This window comes from Furipterus horrens, unplaced genomic scaffold (assembly GCF_987537825.1).
Source record: "Furipterus horrens unplaced genomic scaffold, mFurHor1.1.pri manual_scaffold_11, whole genome shotgun sequence".
NCBI classification, from domain to species: Eukaryota; Metazoa; Chordata; class Mammalia; order Chiroptera; family Furipteridae; genus Furipterus; species Furipterus horrens.
Window position 1 is genome coordinate 59261219 of NW_028327181.1, and position 27474 is coordinate 59288692.

The 27474-nt window shown below is 49.1% G+C and overlaps 2 protein-coding genes and 1 pseudogene across 5 annotated transcripts in view; 2 read left to right on the top strand and 1 right to left on the bottom strand.

Annotated features, from left to right (window-relative positions):
* Positions 1–6129, top strand: part of SLC43A2 (solute carrier family 43 member 2) — a 49149-nt gene extending 43020 nt beyond the window's left edge. For all 4 annotated transcript variants that reach the window (XM_090257648.1, XM_090257646.1, XM_090257649.1 and 1 more), the window contains exon 14: positions 471–6129. In XM_090257648.1, the coding sequence (XP_090113774.1) occupies positions 471–632 (162 nt within the window). In that variant the 3' untranslated portion in view covers positions 633–6129. The remainder of the gene's footprint in view (positions 1–470) is intronic.
* Positions 6130–9046: 2917 nt separating this feature from the next.
* On the bottom strand, positions 9047–9706 carry LOC149997885 (large ribosomal subunit protein eL20 pseudogene; annotated as a pseudogene).
* Positions 9707–10831: 1125 nt separating this feature from the next.
* The window catches only part of PITPNA (phosphatidylinositol transfer protein alpha), a 35660-nt gene continuing 19017 nt past the window's right edge, over positions 10832–27474 (top strand). The window contains exons 1-4 of the mRNA XM_090290663.1: positions 10832–11080; positions 14819–14849; positions 20096–20241; positions 24293–24384. Of these exons, the coding sequence (XP_090146789.1) occupies positions 11061–11080; positions 14819–14849; positions 20096–20241; positions 24293–24384 (289 nt within the window). The 5' untranslated portion in view covers positions 10832–11060. The remainder of the gene's footprint in view (positions 11081–14818; positions 14850–20095; positions 20242–24292; positions 24385–27474) is intronic.

Sequence of the window (27474 nt, forward strand, 5' to 3'; positions counted from 1 at the left end):
AGCTTCCAGAGCCCTGAGGACAAGCACTTTGGGAACTTCAGTTAAGATCAAATCAGGGTCCCCTTCTGAATGGTGGCCTGGCAGGAGAAGAAAAGTGCCCCTTTCTGGCCCTGATTTTGAGATAAATAGAATCTAGTTGCTGTCCCTGCACCACCCTGGAGATTCAGATCAGCAGGTCTGAGGTCGGGGGGTGGGGGTGGGGGTGGCGGCGGCAGTGGTGGCGGTGGCGGTGGCGGCGGGCAGGCCCTGAGGGCTGCTTGGCGGCCTGCAGACAACTGGGGAATTCTGGCGCTGGAATGTGGCCCTCCAGCCTCATGGACATTCCAGTTTCAGTTTTCCCTCTCTCCTGTGACCTCCCCTTTCCCAAACCTGAGTGTGAGGAAGGGTCTTGAATTGGACTCTGCAAAAGACCACAGCCCCCACCTGGTCACCTGCCCCATGTGATGGCAACTTTCATTCCTGCCACCCAGGTGAACGTGGGGCTGCTTGCCTTGAGCATGCTGGGGTTCTGCCTCCCCCTCTACCTCATCTACTACCGGCGCCAGCTGGAGAGGCAGCTGCAGCAGAAGAGGGAAAACGACAAGCTCTTCCTCAAGCTCAACGGCTCATCCAACCAGGAGGCTTTCGTGTAGGGCCCACCACCTCAGAACTGTGGCTTCCTGCCCTTGCTTCAGTGACTCACCAGTGTCCTCCTCCCCACCCCAGAGGACCTCCACACACCCCCAGAAACCTCTCCTTCCCTGTGGTGGAGTCCATGCCCCTCCCAGGGCCGTGGTTCTGCCCTGGAGCTCTGCTGTGGAAGGACAGAGTGGGCCTGGGCATGTGATTTTCCTACTGCTGGAAGCAGGGGCTGCCCTGGACTTTGCTCTGGTACCTGTAAGGGGCTCTGGAGCCTTGAGGCTCCATGGTGCCTGCAAGAGGAGCCAGGAGGACCCCCAACAGGCAAGCTCTGTCCCTCCAGTATCTGGATTCTGCCTCTTGCCAAAGCCGAGGGGTATGCCATTCACTGCCTACCACCCGCCCCTCGGCTGCATGCCCACTGACCACTCCTGCCTGAGGACAAAGGCTTGCACTGTCTGCACCCCCCTCGCCTGGCCCCTCATCTCCTCTCCTGGTCAGTCTGAGGATGCCTGAGGAAGGAAGGACCCGCTTCCTGTTGTTGGTGCTAACTCCTTTGTAATTCCAGCCCCCTGTCGCCTGTCCATAGCCTGTGTGCCCGCCCATTAGAGGCCTGTGGAGAAGCCCCCCTGGTGTACAGCCTGGGGAGGGGTTGGAGAGCTGAGTGGTCTTATGCTCAGGAGCTGGGGACAAAGGTGATCAGCAGTCCTTAACTTCCTCCATCAGGACCTAAGCAGAGAGCAAGTTGCCACTGCCACCCTTCATCCAGTCTGTGACCTGAAGGGAATGAAAGGGGCACCAACAGGGCAACCCTCACCACCACCACCACCACCACACACACACACACACACACACACACACTCAAACTGTTTTTGTGGGGGTGGAAGTGAGACTGGCTGATAGACATGGAAGTCCAGGCCTGCTGGGGAGGTAGATATGTGAAAGGCCTAGGGGTGTGTGCGTGCGTGGGTGTGTACGTGTGAGAGAGGTGTGTGGAATGGTGGCAGGGCGTGGGCCCTGGGCATGTGCTCTCATTCTCCCAGAGCTGCCCAGAGGCCAGCCAGGCCCGCAGCAGGGGGAGCGCCCCGGAGCCAGCCTGGCTGGTGCCGGGAGCTGGTCGGAGGCTGCAGAGCCACAGCGCCCCCTGCTGGCAAACCCCTCAGGGCCCTGGCGCTGTTGACACAGGAGAGGCCGCCCTTGGCCAAGGGGCCTAAATTACCAATCCAGCCACCAGGACCTACCCCAGAAATGGGTCTGGGACTTCTGGGAGCGTGGAGAGGGCTGGGTGGATTTTTAGGTTTATAGTTTTGTGAGGTTTTTTCATCTTAAGCTTTATCAGACTCCTTTTTATAAAGCAATAAATCCATTTTCCTCCTGTTAAGGGTTGCTCCTGCTAGCATATCAGTTAAGGGCTACATATGCCGGTTTTGAGCTTGAGGAGAAAAGGCAAGACAATTACAGAACGGTGCACGTGAAACCTATACAATTTTAGTAACCAATGGCACCCCAATAAATTTAATTTTAAAAAAAAGAAAAGACAAGGCAAGATTTTCTGACACTGACCAGCCCCTGTTGTACTCTGCTGCTCACAATCACTCTGGATGATTGCCAGTTTGGGAGGGGAAGGGCCAGGAAAGGAACCCCTTCCACCCTCAAGCAAATTGGGCTCGTGTAGACATCTTCAAAGTGTGGGCCACCCCCTTCTCTGCTGCTTCTCCCAACCAAACAGGTTAATCTGACCCCCTTTTATCCCTGCTCAGATTTCCTGTCACTGGTCAACTGTCCTAAGGGTTCCTCCTGAGTTCAAGACACAAGGTGATCCCAGGAGAGCCTCAGGTTCGAAGAGACAGGCAGAATGTGGTGGGGGAACAGACAAAGAACAGGAAAAGGCAGATCCAGGCCCAAATTCGAGCTCTGTCAACAGTTGGGCACCTTGAACATACCTGATCTTCCTAGGCTTCAGTCCCCTCAAATATTAAAAAACAAAAATTTGTTTAAAAATTTTTTTTTTAATTTTTATAAGGTTTTATTTGAGCTAAAACTGACAATTGCCAGGAAGCAAGATCTAAGCTGCTTCTGAAACATTTTTTAAAAAAGAGAACAAGATCAACATTTCCCAAACCTTTCCTCTGAACATTAGTTATGTGAGGTTTAATGGTTATTCTAATTTTTAAAAAGGTTTCGTAGTCAAATTTGGGAAATGCCAAGTTAAAGTCAAGATTTTTTTTTTTTTAATCACCCAAGGACATTTTCTTTTCCATTCCTTTTAGAGAGGAAAAAAGAGAGAAAAACATCGATTGGTTGCTTCCCTTACGCATCTGGATGAGGGATTGCAAAAACCTGAATGGGGGGTTGAACCTACAACCTTTCAGTGCTCCAGCCACTGGCCAGGGCCAAGCATGTTTCCTCGCAGCATTTTTTGGCATGCTTATGGGCTTTGTGGCCCTCCAAGAGGGAATGTGATACGCTGCAGAGGAATGGTTTTAACAGAGAGCTGTCCTTACTGTGTGGCCCAATGGCACTCCTCGGAGCTTGTTAAACTTGTGAACTCCAGGTGTTGCCTCTGACTTAGAGGGAAACTGAGGCCTGTATTTTACTTAGCTCCCCGTCGCCCACCACCAACAACAAAGTTTGAGACCACTGAGGAGTACAATGTGGGGAAATGATTAGCAAGGGCCCTTCCAGCTAGGAAAACATTGAGCGTACAGACAAGTCCTGCGCTGTCCCCTGCAGCACCTGAAGTAGGAGCTGCTGCCTCTCCCGCCCACCTGCAGGGTGTGGGCACTTTGTGGAAAGAAGCAGGCACTGACAAACGAGTTCAGGGTGGAAATCGGTCTAGGGCCAACAGTGCATGGGAATTAGAGGTATGAAAATGGAAGCAGGGTACCAGGCTGGTTGGCTAACCACCTGCACCCCCTTGTTAGGGTCCAGTCATTCTGCTCTGACTACAGAGTTGATGGGTTACATATTTTCCTATTATCAAATCATGATAAATCCAAGAATTTTTAAAAAGATACTATCATTTCTATTTTACAATTAGAAAAATTGAGGCCCAGGGAGGTGGACTAATTTGCTTAAGATTAGAGCCAGAACTTGCATACAGATCTTAACATCATTGAAGCAACCAAAGAAAGCCCTCTAGACCAGGACATTCCTTTTGGAGCAGTAGCCCCAGGGGCCACCAGGCCTTGGGAGCTGGGAGGCAAGAGCTTCTGGAAGGGAAGTAAACCCAGGCACCACTTTCTTGGAGCCAAAAGATTGCTCCGAGAACGGCATGACCTCTACCCAGGAATCATCTTGGCCCTGGAGGCAGATGGGTTCTTGAGGAAGCAATTCTCTGGGCACTCCAGCGTTTGAGAGGAGTGCCCTTCAATGAGAGAGGGACCATGGGCTGATCCAAGGCAGTGAGCACCAAGTGGCCACAGCCCTTCATCTTTATCCTTAGGCTCCTGGTGGGAGGGAGCAGGAAGTGATGATTCCTGGCCAGTGGTTTCAGTCAGAGTGAGGAAAGGAGCTGGGGCAGTCTCAGAAGCATTGACAAGAACCACTGTCCTTCCTAGTTCCCCTAGATTCAGGTCTAGGTGTTCCTTTGGTGGCTTCCTACAGGCCCTCCTGGCCTCTACCTGCAGCTCCTGTGGCCTGGACCTATAGTAGGGAAGGTTCCCACCCTCCTAAATGCCACAGATAGAGTTGCAGTTGCTTTTCTGTTTTGCTCCATCTCCATTCCCCTCTTGTACCCAGTATCAGCCTGGTCCAAACAACTTGTAAGCCCTCCTTGTCCTGGTCCTGGGCTGTGCAGTCTGTGGAGGGTCTCACACTGCCTTGGGCCCCAAGGACACTGAAAATGGGGGGAGATCCAGCATTCAGGGTCCATGTGCAGGACTGTCCTAGACAGCAGCAGAAACACATTCGGCCCAGTGAAGTTTTTGATGTACTTGCATATCAGACTGTCAGCAGAATTTGAGCAGATATGCGACTGGGGTGGGCGATGGGAGGTGGGGCCAGGCTGCAGGCATCCTGTGGTGAGGGGCTTCAGTCAGAGCTCTGAGCAATCTCAACAGGATTGCGTTTCAGGGGCTGTTTCAGCAACAGCGCCCTCTGGAGGATAATACGATGAGTTCTCATGGAATCTTGGGGCAGTGAGGCACCTTATCTGTTCCAATCACCAGGGACCCAACTGGAGAGGGGTAGCCCATTTTCCCCTAATAGAGGTTGTGGGGTTAGGAGGACAAGGAGCCCAAAACCCCCAAAGTGAGGAGTTGGCTTTTCACAAGCTGCAGCCCTCCCCTGGGGTTGGGGGCCAGGGTGAGCAGGCAGGCTCTGTGAGCCTCTTGTCCCATGTCCTAACTCACCCCAATCCCCAGAGTGAGGACGGAGAGTCCCGAATCTCATGAAGAGGAAGCAGCGTCTCCCAGGGGGGTGGTCTGCCTGCATGGAGCTACTAGCTGTGTTCCTTAGTCCCTGTGAGCCGCATGTCCGCGGCTCTGAAGTGAGCCACTCAGCTTCCTGGGTGGGTCCAAGCAAGACTGCATGGGGGCCCCTGGCAGCTCCCAGCCCCACCACACATACCACATCAGTGACCTTAGGCAAGTTTTGAGCCTCAGTTTCCTTATCTGTAAAGTGGAGATAATACCCTCACTATGAGGCTCTGTGAACACAGAGATGAATCATTTGCACAGTAGTATACCTGGCACTTAATAGGCGCTTAACAAGTAGAGCATTATTTGTATGACCCTGGAAGAGTACACACAGCACAGGAAACGAGGGTCACCCTCACTCGTCTCCCCATCCCCGCAGTATAATAGGACACCTACTTGAGGCAGCTCTGACCAGGACAGACTTATGGCCAAGTAAAAGAAGTGGGGTCTGTTGCTGTTGACCCTGTCCCTCTCAGAACTCCTCTTTAAGCAAAAAGCTTTAAGAAGTTGACTCCATGTTCACTTTTATGTCTTTCGCATTTTGGTAAGAGACTTGGCCAAAAAGCTTCTCAAGATAATCTCCAAATGGCAAATATCCAGGTGCTCTGACAGATTCATGTTGAGGTGGGGGTGACTCAGGTCACAGCAGGTAGGTAGCACCTCCATACCACCTCCTTGGAAAACTGCTTGGCTGTGCCTGTGTGTGTGTGCGTGTGTACGTGTGTGAGTACTTGTGTTGAGGAATGAGATGTATTGTGAGCATGTTAGGTGTGAACGTGTTTAGAGGAGTGTGTAGGGGCTTGGCTGTGTGCTTCTCTACCTGGATGAAGAAGAGGGAGAAGCTCTTGCCTCGCTCAGTCCCTTTCTGTTGCTGGAAGGACCTACATGGGCTCCATCCAAGGACCCAGAGCAGACCCTCAGGATTGTGCCTGAAGGGTTAATCTGTTCTCTGTGTTAACCAGGGTCAGTACAGTGTCACTGATGACCTGGTAGTGACCCTGACTCTTCTTGCCCCTTTGCTCTTTCTGGCATCTGGCTTACTTCCTGGCACACAGAAAGCACTCAATAAATGTATGCTGAGAATGACAAGAACTACTTCCTCCTTAGCTCCGTTGTCTCGTTCTCCCAAAGTCACACATTCCCTCGCCCCTTGTCTCTTGCTCAGACTCCCTGTAACTTATCCAAAACATGCTCCGTGGCCCCCCCACCCCTCCCTTGTGCCGCACCCACCATGGCCCAGCTTTGCTGGTGGGGTCTCTGCACTGCCAACTGAAGAGGCGGGGAAGGGATAAGTAGGGAGCCTCTTGGGTGGAAAGACAGGGCTGTTGGTAAATTTTGGTTCTAGGGGAGTCAGTGCATCCTTGCCCCTTTTGTCCTAAGACCGTGGTCATTGGCATGACTGCAAGCTCCTACAGAATTCCCACGGACCTGGCCACCCTTCCACCACAGCCCTGGTCAATGGCAGTAGGTAGGAGGGAGCAACAGGTCCCCCCCCCCCCCAAAGAAGCCCTAGGGAAAGCCCCATCACCAGGGAAGGGAGGGGGGCAGCTTCATTGTTTGAGGCCTGGCCGCTGACCCTGCTGGGGTAGAGGGGGCTTAAGCCATGGGGGCCAGCTGGGGAAGGGATGAGCAGTGGCCCCCTGCATGGTAGCCAGGGCAGAGAGATGCTAGATGGATGTCCTACTTGTCAGAACCACAAACTCAAAAGCTGGGGCTCTGCCACTTCCTTTGTTGTTACATTTCATCTTCCCATGTTTGATCGAGATGGCACAAAGAAATATTTCTAATATAAGTAGAGCCACAGCATGAGCTCTGCACTGCTACAGGGGCAGCTGGACCTTGACCTCTGTGCCAGAGACACATGAGGAATTAGTGGGAACTCTTGGGACCTGGAGGCTGCAGGCCCCATATAGCCTTGATACAGCTCCAACCAATTATGGCCATGTGGGGATGAGCCCAGTGTTGCCAGATTTTCTGATTTTTTTCAAGAGAAGCTGGAAACCCTGCCTCTCTCTATATATAAAATATCCTTATTTTCAAATGTTGACTTAAAAATATTTTTAAAATATCACAGCTGCTCAAATACCTTTTAACCCTGTGCAGGCAAAACACCATCAGAAGTAGAGAGACAGAGTGGAGCTAAAGTGCCTCCTCACTTCTGGTGCCCAAAGCACCCGCTGTCTATTTCCTTGATTCCAGCAGATGTTATATTTGTGTTGCATTAGACTGTGGCTCTACCTGGGCTGGAACCTTTTTCTTTTAACCTGTGTCTCCCCCAGCCTGGTACATAATGAATGGTATTGAGTTTGGCTTCTAGAGAGGCCACAGTCCCTATTTAGGGACACAGAATTGTCAGGCAAAGCTGAAGGCAGAGCCAGCCAGCTCACCCTCATGGGCTTGAGTCCCTGTCTATGGCTTGGCCTGGCCAACACACTCCTCTACCCGGTGGGACAAACTGGGCATCCAGGGTCACATGTTTCTTTGTCTGGTGTCTGTCTCTCCACTAGAACAAATGCTCCTTGAGAGTTGGCACTTGCTGTTCCTTTGTCACTGTGATACCTCCAGTACCTCAAATGGTGCCTGGCATGGAACAGTTGCTCTATAAATATTTGGAGGATGAAATTTTTTTAAAATATTTTATTTTTTTATTTTTAGAGAGAGGGGAAGGGAGAAAGTAATAGAGAAAGAAAGACATCGATGTGCAAGAGAAACATTGATAGGATGCCTCTCACTCATCCCCAACTGGGGACCTGGGCCATAACCCAGGCATGTGCCCTGACTGGGAATCGAACCAACAACCTTTTAGTTCACAGGCTGGCATTCAATCCACTGAGCTACATCAGCCAGGGCAGAGGATGAACTTTTTAAAAAGAGAGAGAAAGAAATAAAATGAAGAGAGGCTGAAACAGACTGAGACAGAAGCTGGGAGAACAGCATGCTTGCAGAAGCCAGGAAGGACAGGGCAGAAGATGGAAACAGTGAAACACAGTCTCCCCGAGATACCCAGAGATGGGTTACAGGTGTGTCTGTGACCAAGGCGGTAACAAGGGCCAGCCAGTCAGGAGAAACCGTTTGGGGGCGGGAACCTTCACCAAGGCGAAGGTGAAAGGGGGGTTGGGGGAGAGAACAGAGAGCGGACAGAGGGAAAGGAGACAGCAGCGGAGAGAAGATAAAAGAGCCTTGGCCAGGTAATTCAGTTGGTTAAAGAGTCATTCTGATACGCCAAGGTTGCTGGTTGGAACCCCCAGCCAGGGCACATACAAGAATCAACCAATGGCTCAGTTGGTTGGAGCATCTTCCTGTAACTGAAAGGTTGCAGGTTTGATCCTTGGTCAGGGCACATGTTCAACCCCTTGTCCAGGCACGTATGGGAGGCAACCAATCGATGTTTCTCTCTGACATCATCAATGTCTCTCTCTTCTCTCCCTTCCTCTCTCTAAAAACAATGGGAAATGTCCTTAGGTGAGGACCCAAAAAAGTACTCTGGTGAGGATAAAAAACAAGCCAACGAATGCATAAATAAGTGGAATAGCACATCAATCTCTCTCTCTAGAAATCAATTAAAAAATAAGTAAGAGAGAAGGTGAAAGAAATACAGGCTGAAGTTGTATTACCCAGAGCAGAGTGACAGAGACTGATGACAAGCATGGGGAGAGACAGGAAGAGGGTAAAGAGAGACAAAGAAATGAAAAGGGACAGAGGAGAGGAGAGATAACAAGAGAGAGATTAAAGACTGAGGGATACAGAAAAACAGAAAGAAAGATAAAGACAGAGAGTCAAGATAAAGAGATAAGGGAGACAGTAAGGAGAGCTAGAGAGGGAGTGAGAGGGACAGATGGAGAGAAGATAGAGAAGTACAGACAGAGATGAAGACAGCGAAGGAAACAAAGGGAGACAGGAGAGACAAAGATCACTGTGAGGCTGGAGATTAACTTCTTGTTTGTTTGTTTTTTCCCCGGTTTTCCCTAGGAGGTTATCTGGGCAGACCAGGGGACAGGGAGGCCCTCCATCTAAAAGAAGGTGTTGGGTCTCTTGCTGATGAAGCATGGCCTGTACTGGCCACTTAGGACCCAGTGGGGCAGCCAGAACTTGATCTTGGAGTCGTGGAACTGCTCGCCTGCGGGTTGGCGGCTCTTGCTGGCTGTGATCTCCTCCACCTTCATGATCTGGATGAGTGGGCGCGGGCACGGGCACGGTGCCGGACCCCTATGTCTCGGTAGCACTGGGTGACAGTGCCTGTGGTGGTCAGGTCGTGGTACATGTTGTGGAGCCCACTACGGGAGTCGTAGCACCACCAGATACCAAAGTTCTTCACCTGAAGGGGGCATTTTTCGAACACCTGCCCACAGTAGAGGATTTCCCCTGAAGATTTTCTCATCTTCTTCAGTTGAGACACAAAGTGCCAGAAGCAGGACTTGGCAACGACATGGTTAGCTGCAAAGATGCGCATGCGGTACAGGGGCGGTATGCGGCACATAGGGGTGGGCAGGTAGCGCCCCACCACCTTGTACTCTCGCAGCACCAGGCCTTCACAGCGTTCTCTCCGCGTTCGCCATCACCCACAAACGGTGGAGATTAACTTCTATCTCTCCTTTTAAGCCTGGGGCATGTAGAGATATGATAGCTTTGAGGAGCAGCAACGTCCATCTTTCCTTCCTCACAACACCCATCCCCTGATAACAATAACATGGAAATATGCTATACACTGCACAAAATTGCTTTACGTACATTGCCTCAAACCAGGCGTTGATTCCCAGCAATCCCACTGGGCAAGTACTATCATTACTCCATTTTACAAGTGAAGAAGCTGAAGCAGCACAGAGAGGTGCAGTAACTTGCACAAGGTCACACGGGTGGCAAGTAGTAGGCCTGGGGCTCCAGGGCACCAGGCACCAGGGGCTCTGTTCCCACAGTGGTGCTGTTGGCTCACAGTGGGGACCAGCTGAAGAGTGCTATGGCCCCTGCGTATAAGGGCTAACTCCTGTGCACACCTGAAGCAAAGCTTGCTAGAGTAAGGCTAGAGTAAGAGACACAAGAAACAGGCCCCAGCCTCGCGGCTCAGTTGCTTAGTGTCATCCCGATACTCCAAGGTTGTGGGATCATCCCCAGGAAAACTGGCATTTTTTTCTTTCTAAAATCAGTAAAAACAAACAAACAAACAAACATGGGAGGCACTTAGAGCAATGCCTGGCGCATAGTATGTGCTCAATATACTTTAGCTTTTATTATCATTTCTTTCTTTCTGGTGGGTAAGAAGTGGCAAATAATCCACGATGCTCATATCAAACATAAAAGTATTTTCCGTGGTTTCTGCATGTTACATTTCACTTTGCCTGTGGAAAAGAGATGTAAGTTATTTCAAGGTGACATGTACACACTTTAAAACACTGAATTTATTTTAAAAATCAGCACAGTGTTTTTTGGTAGTGTTGTCCTGAAGAGTCGAGCACGTAGAAGAGCACTTGCACGTAAATTCGGCTATTGCTCTTTTTTTTTTTTTTTTTTGACACAACCCTTTCCTAGATCTCAACCGACCCCACTGGGAAGGCCCAAGCATACAGGTGCATCTGCTCTCGCTGCGGAACTGTCACACCTCGGACGCCGACCGACCCCTCGGCGTCTGCTCCTCCTGCTGTCGGGGTCTTGAGCACACACGGAGCCCACCTCCGACGCTGACGCCGCGGCCCATTTAAGGACGGGAGGGGACCGCCGGAGAAGGCTCCGCCTCCGCGCTGAGCTCAGCGCGCACCACTGCGTGTGATGCCCTGGTTGCCGCAGAGACGCCCCGCCCCCGCGCGGTGCTGCGGAACCGGAGCTCCGGGCGGCGTCGGCAGCGGCGCGGGAGGCGGCCAGGCCGGGGCGCAGGAGCCGGCGCAGCGACCGCAGCGAGAGCGGCGGGGACGGAGCAGACCACGACGAAGACGCACGGGCAGTCGGGCCGGGCCGGGCCACGGGGAGAGCGGCCGCCGGGAAGCGGGCGGGAAGCCGGGCGGGCAGCGGGCAGCCGCCGAGCCGCGAAGCGACATGGTGCTGCTCAAGGAGTAGTGAGTGTCCGGCCGGCCGTGCGGAAGCGAGGAGGAAAAGGCAGAGTCGGGGATGACGACCAGGGAGGCTGATGGTCTGGCGGAGGGGATGCAGCGGCCGGACGGTGCCCGACGGGATGGAGAGCGCTGGAGGGGCTGCTGGGCGGTCCAGCGGGGGCTGAGGGGACCCTGAGGGCCGGGCAGGGCCTGAGGTGGGGCCGACGGGAATAGAGAGGGACGGCAGCACCTGAGGTGCAGTGAGGGCCGGATTGGCCTGGGGAGAGGCCGAGGGGGCCTGAGAAAGGGTCAAGGGGACAGTGAGAGCTGGACAGGGTATGAGGGGCTGGGGGGATGGAGAGCGCTAGAGGAGATGTGGGGCACTTCTACAGTGGGGCTGAGGGACGGGGGTCGGGCCGGAGCTGCAGGGGTGGCTTCAAGGACCTGAGGACCTGGGGAGAGGGAGCAGTCGTCTGAGGGGCCGAGGAGCAGTTAGGCAAGGGCAGCCAGGGTCTGAGAGCCGGCAGTGGCGGGGCGGCGTTTGGGGATGCACAGCACTGGGGGCTCGGAAGATCAGAGAGGACATCTGCAGGAAGGGAGCTGAGATGATGGGAAGGAGCGCTGAGGGGAACCTGGAGAATGAACGGCTGCCTTAGGCATGGGGGGAAGATCATATTAAGTGGATAAAGGAAAAGGACTAGGGAGTCAGGGCCAGGGTTGGGTGACAGGAGGAGGGGGTCTAAGGACCCACCCCTAAGGTAGTGACACGGCGCCCAGGGGGGTGGTGCAGAAGGGGAGGTCTTGGGGAAGAAAGCTTAAGGTGATTACTTGGGATTCAGGGACTCTTGGGTAAGGGGCCCAGGAAATACCTGGTGGGGGCAGGAGCGATGTGAGGGGGTGACAGAGAGGGCTAGGATGTTACCAGGGTAGGGAACAGTTTGGAAAGAGTGTGTCTGTGCATAAATATAAGAATCATTGGCGTGGGGGTGGGAAACAGGGGCAGCCTGTCTCAGGAATTCTCAGCCTTGGTGCAAGGGGATGGAGTTGAGGAATTGAAGAGGTTGCCGTGAAGCCCTTGGTGGGGAAAAGACAGTGAAGGGGGAGGGAGCTCTTGAGTAGTGACAAAGGGGTGGGCACTAGTGACTTCTGGGAGGAGTTGCAGGGAGGCTGGTGGGGCGGGGGTAGGGGGGCTTGCTCCTGAAGTCCAGGGGACTGACTGTAGGACAGGTGGGGATGTTTGCATTGCTATGTTTTTCAAACGGGAGACGACCCATCTCTGAAGCTCATGGTTCCAAGGAGACATCTCAGGGCTTCTTTTCTTTGCAAAGAGGAGAGAGATTGGATGTGTGTGCGCAGCATGTACAGCAAAATTGTGCTTCCCTGGACGGGAGGGCAAGAGGCCAGCCTTGGGCCATAAGCCCGGGGATTCTGGAAGTGAGAGATGTCCAGGTAGAGAGCAACTGGTGGAAGCCACTTGGTAGCCAAGCAGGTGTGCGGAGGGATGTGTCCGTTGTGTCCTCGGAGGTGTTCAGGACATTTAGGACAGTGTAGAGCTTTGTATAGCAAAGGGAGCAGAAACTCAGGGGTCATCCCAGCTTGACACCTCCTCTAAAGAGGATTATTTGGAAGCCTTCTACCTCTGTTTCTGGACTTCCAGTCTGCTGTTGATTCAGCCAGAGCGCAGAGCTTTCCGAGGTGAAGAGAAAGAGCCTTGGGAGGCCAGCAGGAGGAGAGCAGGGTGCACTTGGGATTCTAATCTTGACTGTCCAAAAAAGAGGCTTTTCCTATTCTCCTGATCCTTTTTTCTCCTCCCAGATGAATCCGAGAGTCTAGAAACTTGTAGTTTTGTAAAGGTTAGGCAGGGAAGGAAAGGAACCTTCAGAAGAGATCTGAGTGAGTTTTCAAGAGAAGTCCTCCCTTCTCGTTCTTTGTTCTGTTCCCCTTGAACCCCACTAGGGAAAGGTCCAAGGTTCTGGGGACGCATTTCCTTCCTGCCTGACCTGTACCCTGTGTGTGCTCGGGCACGTGTGTGCATCCCTCGGCAGGGGACTCGGAGGGGGGCATCTGAGACACTTGGCTGTGGCTGCAGCACTGCAGCTCTGGGAAGGGTGTGAGTGAAGGTCACACTGAAGAGAGCACAGCTCCAGTCTCAGCCCAGCACTGCCTCTGTGGCCCTATCCTTTGGAATTGCACCCTATTGCTGCTGGAGTGGTTTTTCTCCCAGGGAGCCGGGGAGAAATGTCCGGGTGTGAGCATCCTGTCAGGAACTGGCTGATGCCCTTCTCTTTTGGTGGTAGGGAGACTTAGCACCCATCCAGGGGCTGAAGGTTGTCTCTGTTGATTTTTCTGACACTTCCTCTAACAGGATTCTCCTTGATTTGATTTCTGCCAATTCTTAGATGTGATTTTTAATGCTGTTCTTGAAGATAAAAGGCTGATTGTTTTCTAGGAAGTTTCTACTGACGGTGCCGAAATTGTGGCCTCCAAGTTGGAAGTTATTTTTCTGCATTGTCAGCTTTTTCTAATGGGAGGACAGCATTAGTAGCAGCATCCAATAACCTGCAGGATTTACATTATTTGAGTCATTCTGGAGGAGGGGAGTTAGCAGGCAGTGAAGACTTGGAGCCCATTTTGTTTTTCCTGCTACTTTTCTGCCTGGTGCTTTGCCTGTAGTGTGATGTTTTTCTCAGACCCTTCTGTGCGCTTCTTGCTACCTGAGGGACCTTTGTGGAAGTAGAAAATAGTGAGCAGACTACTTACCAGCCTGAAGCAAGGATCCTGATTGGTGGAACCACCGCATAGAACAGAGAGCTTGGCAGCTCATGCTTCACCAGGCACACGAGATACAGGAGGCTCTGGGGGTTCCAGCTAGGGCCTGGGAGCCGACATCTCAGCTTGGAAACTGGCTTGATTTGTATGAATACAATCAAGCATTTTTATATCAGCCCTCTGACCTCACAGCTTTGAATGGGGGGTTAGCTGTTGCTCTCCGTGACAGATGTGAGCCACCTGGAGGAGTGTCGCTAGCCGTCATACAAGTGTGGAGATCTGACCAGTGTGGGGACTTTGCTGGCAATGGCTTCTCTGTCAGGTTTTTGGTGGTATGTCCAATGGTTGGTGGTCATTGGAATGGAGAAGGAAAAGACAGTGATCAGTTGGGGTGACTTTGGACAGCTTCTGGGAGTCAGGACACAAGCTGAGAGTCTCCTCTCTTTGTGGCTTTGTGGAAGTACCTTGTATTGTAACATCCTGTCCCAGATCAGAGAGGGCTGGTGCATGCTTTTAGAGTGATTCAGCCTCCAAGGAGCTTGGCTTCTTCCTCTCCTTTCACCTTGAGGGCTATATTGTTGGGAGGTTGGATACACAGAGATGTCAATCCCCAGGGCCTGTATCCTCAGCTTGGCTCTATAGAGTTTTCAGGAGTGGGTCCTCCTGTGTTAACCCCTCTGTTTTACCAGACTCATTGGCAAGTTTTGTTGGGGAGGTTAGTGGAGGAGAGGGAGAAGACAGTTCCAGATGTGAGTCAGAGGCCTGCCTGGGAAGTAGCTGGTGGGGGACAGGGTTGCAGTGAATCACAGGGCTCTAAACAGGATGCCAGGAGGGCACAGAGCATCCTAGTCTCGGAGCACCTGGCCATTCTCTGCATGGTTTCCAACAGTGAGTGTAGAGTCATGTGCAACAAAATGTTTCCAAGATGATGCTATAAGAGCTGTGGGCAGGTTTCAGAGCCTGAAGTTGTTACTGTTTTTCCCTCTCTTACAGTCGAGTCATCCTACCTGTGTCTGTAGATGAGGTAAGTCCTTCTTCATTTTATCCATAATTGTGTATAATTGCTCCAAGTGGCCCAAACTCTTTCTATGGCTTTCATGTTTGTTATAATGTAGAGGGAATCAATACTTGATGTGAATTTTCCTGGTGCTACTTTCAGTTGAAGAAAGGCAATATATTTTTAAATTTAATTTAATTTCTTTTAGGCTAGGAAAGGAAGTTTTTTAAAATTTTGTATTTTTTAATTACAGTTTACATTCAACATTATTTTGTATTAGTTTCAGGTGTACAGCACAGTGGTTAGACACTCATGTACTTTACAAATTGTTCCCCCCCAATATTTCCAGTATCTACATGGCACCGTACGTAGTTACTACAATATCCCTGACTATGTTCCCTGTGACTATTTTGTGACTACCAACTTGTACTTCTTAATCCCTTCACCTCTTTCACCCAGTCCCCCAACGACCCTCCTCCCCTCTGGCAGTCATTAATCTGTTCTCTGTATCTATGAGTCTGTTTCAATTTTGTTTGTTTATTTATTTTGGTCTTTAGATTCCATATGTTAGTGACATCATATGGTATTTGTCTTTCTCTGACTGACTTATTTCACTTAGCATAATGTTCTCTAGGACGATTCATGCTGTTGCAAATGGTAAGATTTCATTCCTTTTTATGGCAGAGTAATATCCCATTGCATGTATACACGTACCACAACTTTCTCATCCACTCATCTATTGATGGACACTTGGGCTGCTTCCGTATCTTGGGCTATTGTAAATAACACTGCAGTGGACATAGGGGTGCATATATTCTTTCAAATTCATGTTTTGGGTTTCTTTGGGTATATACCCAGAAGTGGAATTGCTGGGTCATAAGGCAGATTGATTTTAAATTTTTTCAGGACCCTCCATACTGTTTTCCACAGTGGCTGCTCCAGTCTGCATTCCCACCAACAGGGAAGGCACTTATTTTGTACACCTAGGCAACTGTGTACAACCTGCCTCAAGTTGTTGGCATGCCAGTTGACTGAGTAGAGACTAAATCAGTCCCTTTGTCTGCTGGGACTGTGCCTGTTTGGGGACATGCCATTGAAGGGGTTGAGTGTGTGCGTGTCTGAGACCTCCATGACTTGACTGGGAACTGTGCATCGCTCTCTCTGTTTGTGCAATAAACCAGCAGGGCAGGAAATCTCTGAGGCCCTCCCTAGCTACACTCTAGGTGACTGCTGGGAAGACCGAGGCCCAGAGCCCTCCTTTTACGGACGGCAGGGAATAGCAAATGGGCTCGGCTTGCCCTCTGTCCTTTTATGGTTCTTGGGCCTGTCTCTGCCTCTGTCTATGGGATCTGGCAGGATTTGCCACAAGAAAGTTTATAGGCCATGCTGACTCAGAGTTGGTCTCCTGGACAGTGGAGAACTGACAGAGCCTCCCTTGTCCCACCCTTTCTCTGAACTTCCTCCACTTTCCTCTTGTGGCACAGCCTTGTTCTTTGCTTCCTTCTGAATTCATAGCCCTTCCCCCACCCCCTTTTCCAGTTAAGCTCAAGTTTGGGTAAAGTCTGTCAGCTAGTATAGTGCCCTCAGTCATTCTCTTTCCTGCAGTGTCATTATGAAGCTCCTGTGATAACTTCCAATCTGTTCCAAATATGAAATGGACCTTTGAAAAATGAAATCAGGCCAACAGAGCCCACCGCACACTTTGAGTGAGACAAAAGTAGCCAAGGTTCTTGACCATGCACTGCTTTGTCAACAGCAGGTATCAACCTCCTAGAGGGTTGTCTCCAGTGGTAGGCTGCCTGTCTGATAGGAGCTGTGTAGGCCTGGGGGCGGGAGCCAGAGGTGGGCCAGGAACGTAATCTGGGAGTTCTGGGAAAGGACAAGGGAAACGAGACTGGGAAAGCTGGGGAAGGGGGATGGTGGAGAGATGCTGTGATCCTTGGAGGCACCTGAGGTGTGCCTACGGCCTGGGAGCCACATGCCTGAGCTGCCAGGACCCTGTTAACCCACTTTCTCTGGGGGCCTTGCTTCTTTATGAAAGATAGAAAGTGACGAGTTTCCAAACCAGGAGACCAAGCAGGAAGGCTCAGCATGTCTCTTGCCCTGGAACTCAGCTCTTGGGGGTCCGATGGCTCCCTCTCTGCTATATAGCATGATCCCACTTCTCCAGTCAGGAAGATGTCCCTCGGAACTTGAGAGTAACTCAGTGTGGCATTTATAGGTGAAATGGATATTTTCACAGGGAGTTTCTTGGAACGAAGGGTAGGAGTGTCTCTGAGAAGTGTGGCAGAGCCAGGAGGGCCAGCACCTGTCTGGGGCATCTCCTGGCTGTTTTGCAGTGTGGTTGGAGGGGGCCAGAACACTGGCTGCTTGTAGCAGGCCAAGAATGGAGGGAAAGGGGAACTCTGAGAGTGTCTGCGATTTGGGGTTTTAGCTTGTGATAGCTTTTTAGCAGATTTGAGGAAGTGGTGGGGCGGGTGAACAGAGCTGAAAGTCTTAAGCAGGAGCTGGGGAAGTAAGCTCTGGTTAGGATTCATCTGTTTGCCCCGTGATGGTCAACATGTCCCCAGCTAGAGACTGCTATTGGAAAAGCTGTGCATGGCTGAGGATCGAAACAGAAGCTGGTTTTCTGGTGGCTTGAACCTTAGTTCCAGAAGACCAGAAAATCTTGAATGGCAGGCCAAAGAAGAAACAAGTAATGATCGACCTTTTCAGAGTCTTTATCAATAACCCCATCCTGACTCATGGTTCCCATAGGAACAGCCAGTGTTGTGTGACTGATGGATTCACTTCCCAAATGGAGGCCATGATTTGAGGCCCTCAGAGCTTTCTGATTTAGGGGAAAAAGAGGAGGCAGCGAAGAGAAAACCATGTCTTTATAACCATCCTGATAGCTTGCATCGGTATTTTGGGATGGAATTAGCTTCTGGCTGGCCAGAGCCTTTGGCCTAACGCTGTTCAGGTCGTCTGGGCATTCTGCAGCGGAGGAAGAAGACTCTGGCTGTTCGACATGGGTGTGTCCACCGGTGATTCCCAGCTCAGGGCTGCCCACTCTCTCCTGTGGGCGGGGCTGGTTTACTTATTTCCAGAGACACATGGCACCATTCCCTGTGGTAATTGGCCTGACAGGGCCATGTGGGTGGGACCAACAGCTGTGCTGGTTTGTTTAATGTCAGTGTTTTAGGCCCACCCACAGCATCTTCATGGGCCCCTAATCCCGGATTGCCAAAGTGGTGGCGTCTCTTGTTTTTCTTAGCTGAGTGTCTTAGTTCTTCCGGACAGAGAACAAACGCCAAAGGCAGGGAGCGATGTCCCAGGCCCGAGACGGCTGGAATCCCAGTCTCTGCAGGGCTCTTTATCTGATGTAGTGGTCTCATTCCCACTTCCACCTTTACTACTTTTGAGTCTGACTGCCTTCTGCTTTCCCAGTGTGTGTGCCACTATGCCAAAGGGAACCCTTGGACAATGGCAGTGCCCTTCACTTGCAGCTTGGGGAGGCCAGTTCTACTTACCCCTTTGGATTAACAACACTACCTTCACTTGTCTCACTGGGATTATAGGATCAGAATATCAAGGGAGATTAAAGGGGGAAGATGCCAGTCTAGCAGACTGATCCTCTTAGAGCCTGCCCCCTGATTCCTGCAGCTGAAGAGGAACCAATGAGGGGGATTAGTCTCTGATTGGAGCCCCTCCCCAGACAGCGCCACCAGCCCATAACGTGGTCCCTGCCACCAGACCTTTTTCCCAGCCTGCCCTTTATGATTGCTGAGTCAGTGGTTAGGTGTTCTTGTGACTCTTCTCTGAAACAGAATTACTGCTCCTCCTTAGGAACCCCTGGCTCAGCCAAACCTTGACCCACTTGATAGGGGTGTTCATGTGTGCCTCAGCTAGGGGGTGGCCTTCAAAAGGCACAGGGACAGCTTGGGGTTCCACGGAGGCATTGAAGCAACACTGATGTTGCTCTGGATTAGCAAGGTCAAGATGACTGGCTATCACCTCAGTGCTCCTCTTTATGGGATTAACTGAGCTTTGGTTGCTTGCCTGGGCCTTGCCTTGGCATTTTATTCTGGGTTTTTGCTTTGGAAGGTAGGGCTTTTTCAGCTTTGTGGTGAACAGTAAATTGTCCTGGTCGGCTGCTTCCCTTTCTGGACTTTGCCCAGAAATTTCCCTGTGGTGCTTAGGAAGCTGCCTGGTCAAGGAAGCATCCAAATTTGAGGGGAAACAGCCCAGGAAGCTGCCTCTGCACCTTACTCTTGCAGGCAGTGGTTTAAGTAACAGCTGCCCAGACACACGGCCTCTCTGTGTTAATCTCAAAGGGAGAAAAATGCTCTCATCTTTCACTCTTGGGAGTACCAGTAGCTTGGGGAGGGGGTATAGAGGGCAAGGAAAACCTTTACCTCCCCCCACAATGTGGTGGATAATCAAGTACCTTTTTCTCCTACTTCCTAAATTGTTGTGCCTCGTTGGCACTGGCAGTGACAGGCAAGATGCATCCTGTGGTATAGATGTAACTTCCTGCAGTAAGTGCGCCTGTTCATTCTCTTTTCACCTTATTCTCTGTCTGGACAGCTTCCTTCAAAGAGAAGGGAGCAAAAGGGCCAGGCCTGGGCACTGTCCAGGTCATTGGCCCTAACACTGAGTTGTCCAGAGGGGGTCAGAGGAGGCCAGTGATCTTGACTGGTGACTTGATAGGGTGGCATGTGACCCAAATAAAGGAAAACTAGGCTTTTGCCATCTAGAAAGAGCCAACACAGAGGGTGTACCCAGCCAGCGGAGACTGTGGGGTAGGAATCTGTGCTATCTAATATGGGAAGCAGGGCACTTGCACCAGCCCCATCAGGAATCTGGAAAGTATCAGAAGGTCTGGTTGCCTGCAAGATGGTTTTCTGAGCTGTTGGCAGAGTGGAGAAAGATGTCATATCTTAGGATCTGTTTAAATGAATTGAATAAATAGACTTCTAGCAATTACCCCAGATTTTGCTTTGAGGACTTAAGAGCAGCGCAAAAGCTACCTTGTAATCTGTTTTCTGGATGGTGGTGTGAAAATGGGAAGTATGAAATTAAACACATCTGATGGCTAAAGATAGGCCATGGAGCAGCATTCTCAGTTGCTTTGGGTGCATTTGGGCAAGGCCCTGTGTGAAACTTCAGAGTGAGTTCTTAGATGAGGGAACCCCAGAGTGAACTAATTGGTCAGTTACTGGCAACTGGACCATGTGTAACTGTTGAGAAGCTTCTATACTGACAATAACTCCATCTCTCTGTTCCTTTAGTATCAAGTAGGACAGCTGTACTCTGTGGCTGAGGCCAGCAAAAATGAAACGGGTGGTGGTGAAGGCGTGGAGGTCCTGGTGAATGAACCCTATGAGAAGGACGGTGAGAAAGGCCAGTACACACACAAGATCTACCACTTACAGAGGTATGTGGCCGCGCGGCAGAGCGGCCTGGCTGTGAGGTGGAGATAATGGCTAATTGGGGGTTTCCGGGTTATTGCTGGTTGTGCAGGTTGCTGCACTTGTGAAAGTGGGTGTAGCTGGTAGTACTTCTTTGTTCATGTGAAGGTTTTAGGGGTTATTTTTTGTTTTGTTTTGTTTTTATTTTTTAAAAATAGCCCTGGCTGGTTGGTTCAGTGGATTGAGTGCCAGCCTATGAACTGAAAGGTCACCGGTTCAATTCCTAGTCAGGGCACACGCCTGGGTTACAGGTCAGGTTCCCTGATTGGGGACGTGTGAGAGGCAACTGATCGATGTATCTCTCGCACATCAATGTTTCTCTCCCTCTCTTTTTCCCTCCTCCTCTCTCTAAAAATAAATAAAATCTTAAAAAAATAAAAAAGAAAAGTAATACTCATTTTACCAGGCTCCCAGTCCCCAGAGGTGATAGTGTTGTTTCTTGTGGGCCTTTCCCATAGTAATACTCATTGTCTGTGAGGATAGGGGTGTGTATTGTGCGTAACTAGTGCTCATTTCCTTTTCTGTTATCTTAACATGGATGGGATCGTACAGTACGTAACTGTTCTTGACTTTGCCCTGTTGTTACTCATCATATCATAGCTTTCTTTCAGTGTCAGCAATTTGGCCTCATGCTGTTGAAGTACACCTAGCATTATTTTATGCAGATGTGCTGTGAGTTGTTTCACCTGTCCTTTGCTGTGTGTTTATAGTCATTTCCAGATGTTCACGTAGAGTACTCCAGTAAAACTCCTGCACAGATCCTTTGATGTACTTGTGTGTGTAAGTCCACAGGAAATGTTTCTAAAGTGGGATTGCTGGATCAGGTAGTATTTTGAATTCTGATATTGTGAAATCAGCTACCAGAAAAGTTTGGTACCTCTCTTTGGATCAAAGACATAAATATTTAAACATTTAAACTGATTTGTGTACTAAACCCCATAGCAAACCACACAAATTTGCTCAATCCCTAACTAAAACAGTATTACAAGGTGTGGCAAAAGTAGGTTTACAGTTGTGAGTACATGAACAGAGTTTATTCTTATATTATTTATTAATTATTGTATTATTTTCCATACAAAGAACTGTAAACCTACTTTTGCTCTCCCTGCATACAAACTCTGAGCTGATCCAAAGGGTGTTGAAAGCAATAATAAACATATACCAGCTTGAATGGAAGTTGAACAAAGCAAGTTATCCAAAACTGGAAAAAAATTAACCTGAATATTTAAAAATTGTAATAAAATATACATAGCACAAAATTCACCATTTTTACCATTAAAAAAAAAGATTTTATTTATTTATTTTTATAGAGAGGGGAAGGGAGGGAGAAAGAGGGGGAGAGAAACATCAGTGTGTGGTTGCCTCTCACATGCCCCCAACTGGAGCCCTGGCCCACAACCCAGGCATGTGCCCTGACTGGGAATTGAACCAGTGACCCTTTGGTTCACAGGCCAGTGCTCAATCCACTGAGCCACACCAGCCAGGGCATTTTTACCATTTTTTAAGTGTACAGTTCAGTTGGATTAAATACATCCACATTGCCGTGCAACTTAAACCTGAATCTTAATTTCTAGTCACCAAACTGAACTAAAACCAATTTCATCTTCATTGGGTAAAATCCCTGATTTAATGTTTGCCACCCTGGAAATGTAAAAGTACTAATCCAGAGGAGGCCAGGATGTGGTGAGTGCCAAAGCCAGAAGGAAAAGCAACACTGTGAAGTGGGGAGTGGGGGGCCTCTCACTGTGTTCTCATTTCCTTGCCAGTGTGCCTATTCCTCCATGCCTCCTCTTCCTCCTCCTTCCTACTCAGAATTGACTGCCAACCAATCCTTACGGAGCCATTAACAGTTCATTAAAATAAGCCTTGAAATGTACGTCAACTATAATTGAAAAATAAAATTTTAAAAAAGTTTTTTAAAAGGTTCAAAATTAGTCTCTTCTCCATAGTTGCATTTGTATTTTTTAAAGAGGATGTTGAAAAGAGATAGTGAGGTTGGTAAAAGGGGCCCGTTGGTTCCTCAACTCAGTTGGTCCAACCAAAGTTGCAGAGAGGAGGTCTGTAGGACCTGCCTTAACTTCTTCCTTACAGGAGAGGGTGTGAACTTGGAGCTGCTACCACTACTTTTTAATTCCAAACACATAGCTGCAAAAAAAAAAAAAAGTGCCAAATGCCACACCCACCTCTCCCCGTGAGCACCAAAGCTTCCTGTGAGCCATCTCCTTGCCCCGGTCAGGAACACGGGCTCACCACCACTCCTCTCTCTTGTCCCTCATGTCAGATCATGTTCTGTGGACTCTACCTTTGTACTGCCAACCTTTCCATTTCCTTCATCGTCTCTTGCCTCAGTTACCATAGTAGCTCCTAACTGATCACCTTGCTTTCCACCTCTCCAAACAGCTTTGAGTGTTCTTTCTAGAAGACAGATCTGTTGCTCCTCAGCTTACAAGCTGTAGATGGCTTCCCTTTGCCCTCGTGATAAAGTCCATACTCTTTGATGTAACTTACAAGATCTTTTATGACCCAGCCTCTGCAGGTTCTCTTGTATTCCCTAATTTATACTTTTACCAGCTACTCTGAACTTCTCTCTCTTCTCCTAGCTTTTCTCACCCACTCCTGCCCTCCTGTCTAGCCTTACTCTCCCCGGAGCCTCCCCATGCACCATGCTGCCTGCACCATGTTCTCTAGCACTCTGCAACCCCAGAACCCTCTGCTCACCCATTGTGGCACACACAGTGTTGTCCTCTGCCTGGTTGGTTATACTCCCCACTGGAATGTCAGCTCCTTGAGGGCAGGAGCCAAGTCTGTGTGGTCCCCAGTGCCTGGTACGTGGAAATACTTATCTAAATGAGCATGGCAGTGAGTGAATGAATTTCAGAGGGTTGCTCTAAGTGCTCTGAATTAGATTTCTATTGGGGTTAGCTCTTTTTTCTTAGGCCTCAAGCACTAAAGTTGATGAGATTGTTTGAGCCTGCTAAAGACTGCTTAGAATACCAGTGAAAAACTAAGGAAGAGAAATATATGTATCTCTTTTTGTTTTAAAGATTTTATTTACTTTTAGAGAGAGGGGAAGAGAGGGAGAAGGAGAGGGAGAGAAACATCAGTGTATGAGAAATACATTGAGTGGTTGCCTCTTGCACATCCCCAACTGGGGAACCTGGCCCACATTCAATCCACTGAGCCACACTGGCCAGGGTGGAATATATGTACCTTTTAAAAAAAATAAAGTGGGCCCTGGCCAGTATGGCTCAGTTGGTTGAGCCCCGTCGCACAAAGCAAAAGGTTGCCAGTTTGATTCCCGGTCAGGGCACATGCCTGGGTTATGGGTTTGTCCCCGGATGGGGTGCATACAAGAGACAACCAATGATGTTTCTCTTGCACATTGATTTTTCTATGCCTGTCTTTCTCCCTTCCTTCCCAGCTCTCAAAAAATAAATAAATAAATTTTAAAAAATGGGCTCTACTGAACATGCTGTTCTGTAACCTGAGATAAGAAGAATTAAATAGAAGAAAATATTTTGTCCTGGGAGACAGATGGCCCTGAGGGCCTCCTGGTGCCCTAGAACTGACAAGAGAAGATCAGATAATCTCAGATCCCATCCTTGAAGTTAGTCAGTTAGCCTCTCTGGCCCACAAACCTGGGCTGGTGTACTCTTGGAGGTAGCTTGTCCTTGCAGTGGGGAGTACAATGCTCTGGGCCCAGTGAGCTCTGGAAAAAATCTTAATGGTAATGTAATGGCTGATAAGCTGTAGCAGGTACCCTTAGCTCTCACCTCCTGTCCTCCTGGTGGGTGGTGGGGCAAGATGTGGGTGGATATTAGTAGCCAGGCAAGCTGCGATTCAGGCCCTGACAGGTGGCTTCTCACATACAAGAGTAACCTACTTATCTCATGGAAATTTACTTGTCAGTTCTCCATTGAAGAAGCTGGAACTGTGGCCAGAAGAATGTGATGTTAAAGCCCGTTTTCTTCTAATTCTCTCCTTCATTTCTTTTTGTAACCCCTTTTCTCACTATAGCAAAGTGCCCACGTTTGTTCGAATGCTGGCCCCAGAGGGAGCCCTGAACATACATGAAAAAGCATGGAATGCCTACCCTTATTGCAGAACTGGTGAGTGCAGACCTGGCTAGAAGCTGGAGTTTGGGCCCCAAGGTGGACAGAGGATGTGGACAAGCAGATCTAGTGGTGGGGAGGAATTGGGGTTTTGGGTCTCACGTTCATTTTCCAGATTAAGCCAGCAGACAGATGAGTTTAGGGATGCCCTTCAGACCTGAGGTTGGTGGCATCAGTGCTGTCTAGTACAATTTGGCAGCCAGCTGGGTGGGAACCACCAGGCAGCCATGGCCTAAGCTGGCACAGAACCAACCCCTCTTATTTGAGGATGGTATGATAATTTTGATTGTTTTTACTGATTGCAAAAGTAATGTTCTCTGTTTGAATTTTAGAAAGTACATACAAACAGGAGAAAATAACCACCCGTGATTCTCTTATCCCTAGGTAGTCACTGTTAACATTTTAATGTCTTTTTTTGTAGTCCTTTTTAAAAATCTTACATATACACACACATATAAAATCTCCAGACATATAACTATTAAATTGCTTATTTTACTCAGTAAATGAGGAGTATTTTCCATGTCACTATATAGTCTCCTATTTTTTTATAATTTGTAATGGCTGCTTAGTATTGCATTGTATGAATGTGCTGTGATCTTTTTAAACCATTCCCTTATTGTTAGAGACTGAAATTTCTAGTTTTAATGTGATATATTTGTGTTAGGCTTGAAAAACAGCGTTGAGGCCAGGCACTCTTGAGAGAGGCAGCAGTTATAGAAAAGGGCCTGTGGCATGACCTTCCGCCCTGGGGAAGGGCCAGGCCAGACACCAAGGAAACGTAGCGAAGGAAACACTCATGTTGGGGAAAAGTGGAAATAAACCCAATTTTTTCTGACAAAGGATTTAGAATCAGCTATACCTCATATATGTTCTGTAACACATGGAATGTGCATGCCAGATTTGGGGGGGGATGGGAGGCAAGGAGGAGGAAGTCACTGTTCAGAGCCCTGACTTACACTAAATCAGCATATTCTATAGTTAGCGGTGGGAGTAGGGGTGGAATCATTTTCTTAACCTTGGCCAGTCTCCTATATGGAATTTCTGGAAAGGAAAGATTTGAACCTCAACAGAAAACTCTATTCTAGACTTTCTGGGATTCCTTTTGAGTAATTCAGACTCCTAGCTTTCCAGGATTCCTGCGTAGATCTCTTGGAGGGTCCAAGCTGGTACTGATCCAGATCATAGGGTGGTTCCTAGAGGTCCCCTAGAACTTGTCTGTGAGGTGTATGGCCTTTCCCCCAGCCAACCTGCATTTGCTTTCACAGTCTGGCTACAGGGTCCACTTGCCAGCCTCTGCCTATATGTTCTGCCTCACTTGCCTTTTTTATTGGGACCTTGCACTCCCTAGATTGTATCTGATGAGGATGTTCCACCCATGGGGTCATTATCCTTGAACTTGAGAATGATTAAAAGTCTAGAACACAGGCTCATTGCTCTTTCCAATCCTCAAGAACCTTGTGTCAGGAGATTAACAACCATTGACAGGACCTGGAGTATGACGCTTAGAGTTTTATTGCTGTAGCTGAAAATGCAAATATGGCTACTCCCAAAGCATTGGGCAAGAAGCTGTTAAATTCTTGGACAAGAGGCATGCGCACACCTTCTTAAAAGACTGTGCACTGTTGCTGAGTATGACTGGTCTGGGGCCAAAGGTGAACTTTCTTAATGTCTAAGAGAGGTGCATTCAGCGTGTGTCTTAAGATCCTTCGCCAACTTGGCATAAAGCAGGCAAGCAGATAGCATGGCCTCCGCCACGCCTGGGGCAGGGTTCTGGGTACACGGCTTGTGCTGACTGAGGGATGCCACTGTCCTCAGTGTAATTCCGGGGAGTGTGCTGCAGCTGACATGGGCGTTTTTCTAGCCGTCAAATGTTTGTTTACATATTGTTCTGATCTTTGGCCAGAAGAAAATAAAAGATAAAAGTAATTTCTAAATACTCCACAAAGAGAAGGCAGGGGGTGGGGGGAGACAGGTTTCTTCAGTGGCTGCTGGCCTCGCACTCAGTCACCATCATACAAAATGGATATGTTGCATCTGAGATTTGTTCAGTTAGACACTTGCTCTTTTAGAATAAGATAAAGAACGCTAATTTCCAGTTCCCTCTTGGGGCCAATGGGAGAAAGATGATTAATTCAGACATCTAAGCTTGGTCCAAGTAGACCAAAGTTTGAGACGAGATGGGTAAAGGAGCATGGAATGAATTCCTCATGTCTTTTGGAAGACTCTAACCTTATTCTGAGTGGAATGAAATGGAGTTGGAATATTCGACTCATTGGTAGCCTTTCTATCCTCTTACCTTATTTCTCTGTATCTTCCCACTTGTTGATGCATTGAGACATGAGGAGGGGGTAAAGTGGGGTTTGGTCTGGGAATGAAAGGAAGAACAGGAAAATGTTTCTCTTTCTATCTCTCCCTCTAGCCTTAACCCTTGGCTGAAGAGTCTCACTAAGCACTGGTTTTAAAGTACTTTATTTGGAGAGCCTAATTTTCTAACTTCAAAGAGTTTCCTGGGACTTTTCTACTGTGCCCAGGATTGCAGTGTGAGGAAAAGGGAGTGCTGTGAATACAGATGTGTTTGGAGGACCAGGAGCTAGAGGTTAGAGAAGATTGGTCACTGAGCTTGGCATTAAAGGCCACAGAGGGTCATCACGGCGTAGATTCAGAAACCTAATTTGTCTGAACTGAGTGGATCTACTTCTCAGGGTCTCAAAAAGACTAAGATAGGCCCTGACTGGGTAGCTCAGCTGGTTAGAGCGTTTTCCCCGATAGGCCAAGGTTATGGGTTTGATCTTCGGTCAGGGCACATATAAGAATCAACCAATGATGCATAAGTAAGTGCAGCAACAAATTGATGTTTCTCTCTTGCTCTTTCTCTCTCTCTCTCTTTCTCTCTCTAGAATCAATATATTAAAAAAAGAAAAAGGCTAAGGCATGAAAACCCCATATGCCAATATATTAAGTTATATTGAAATCCAAAATTATTAATGAAACTAGGTCTTCCTGCCTGCTGGTTAGGGCATTCTTTCTTTGTGGGTTCTTTTACATGGAAAACCAAAGTATAATCAGAATGCTAGTATGTAGTGAAAG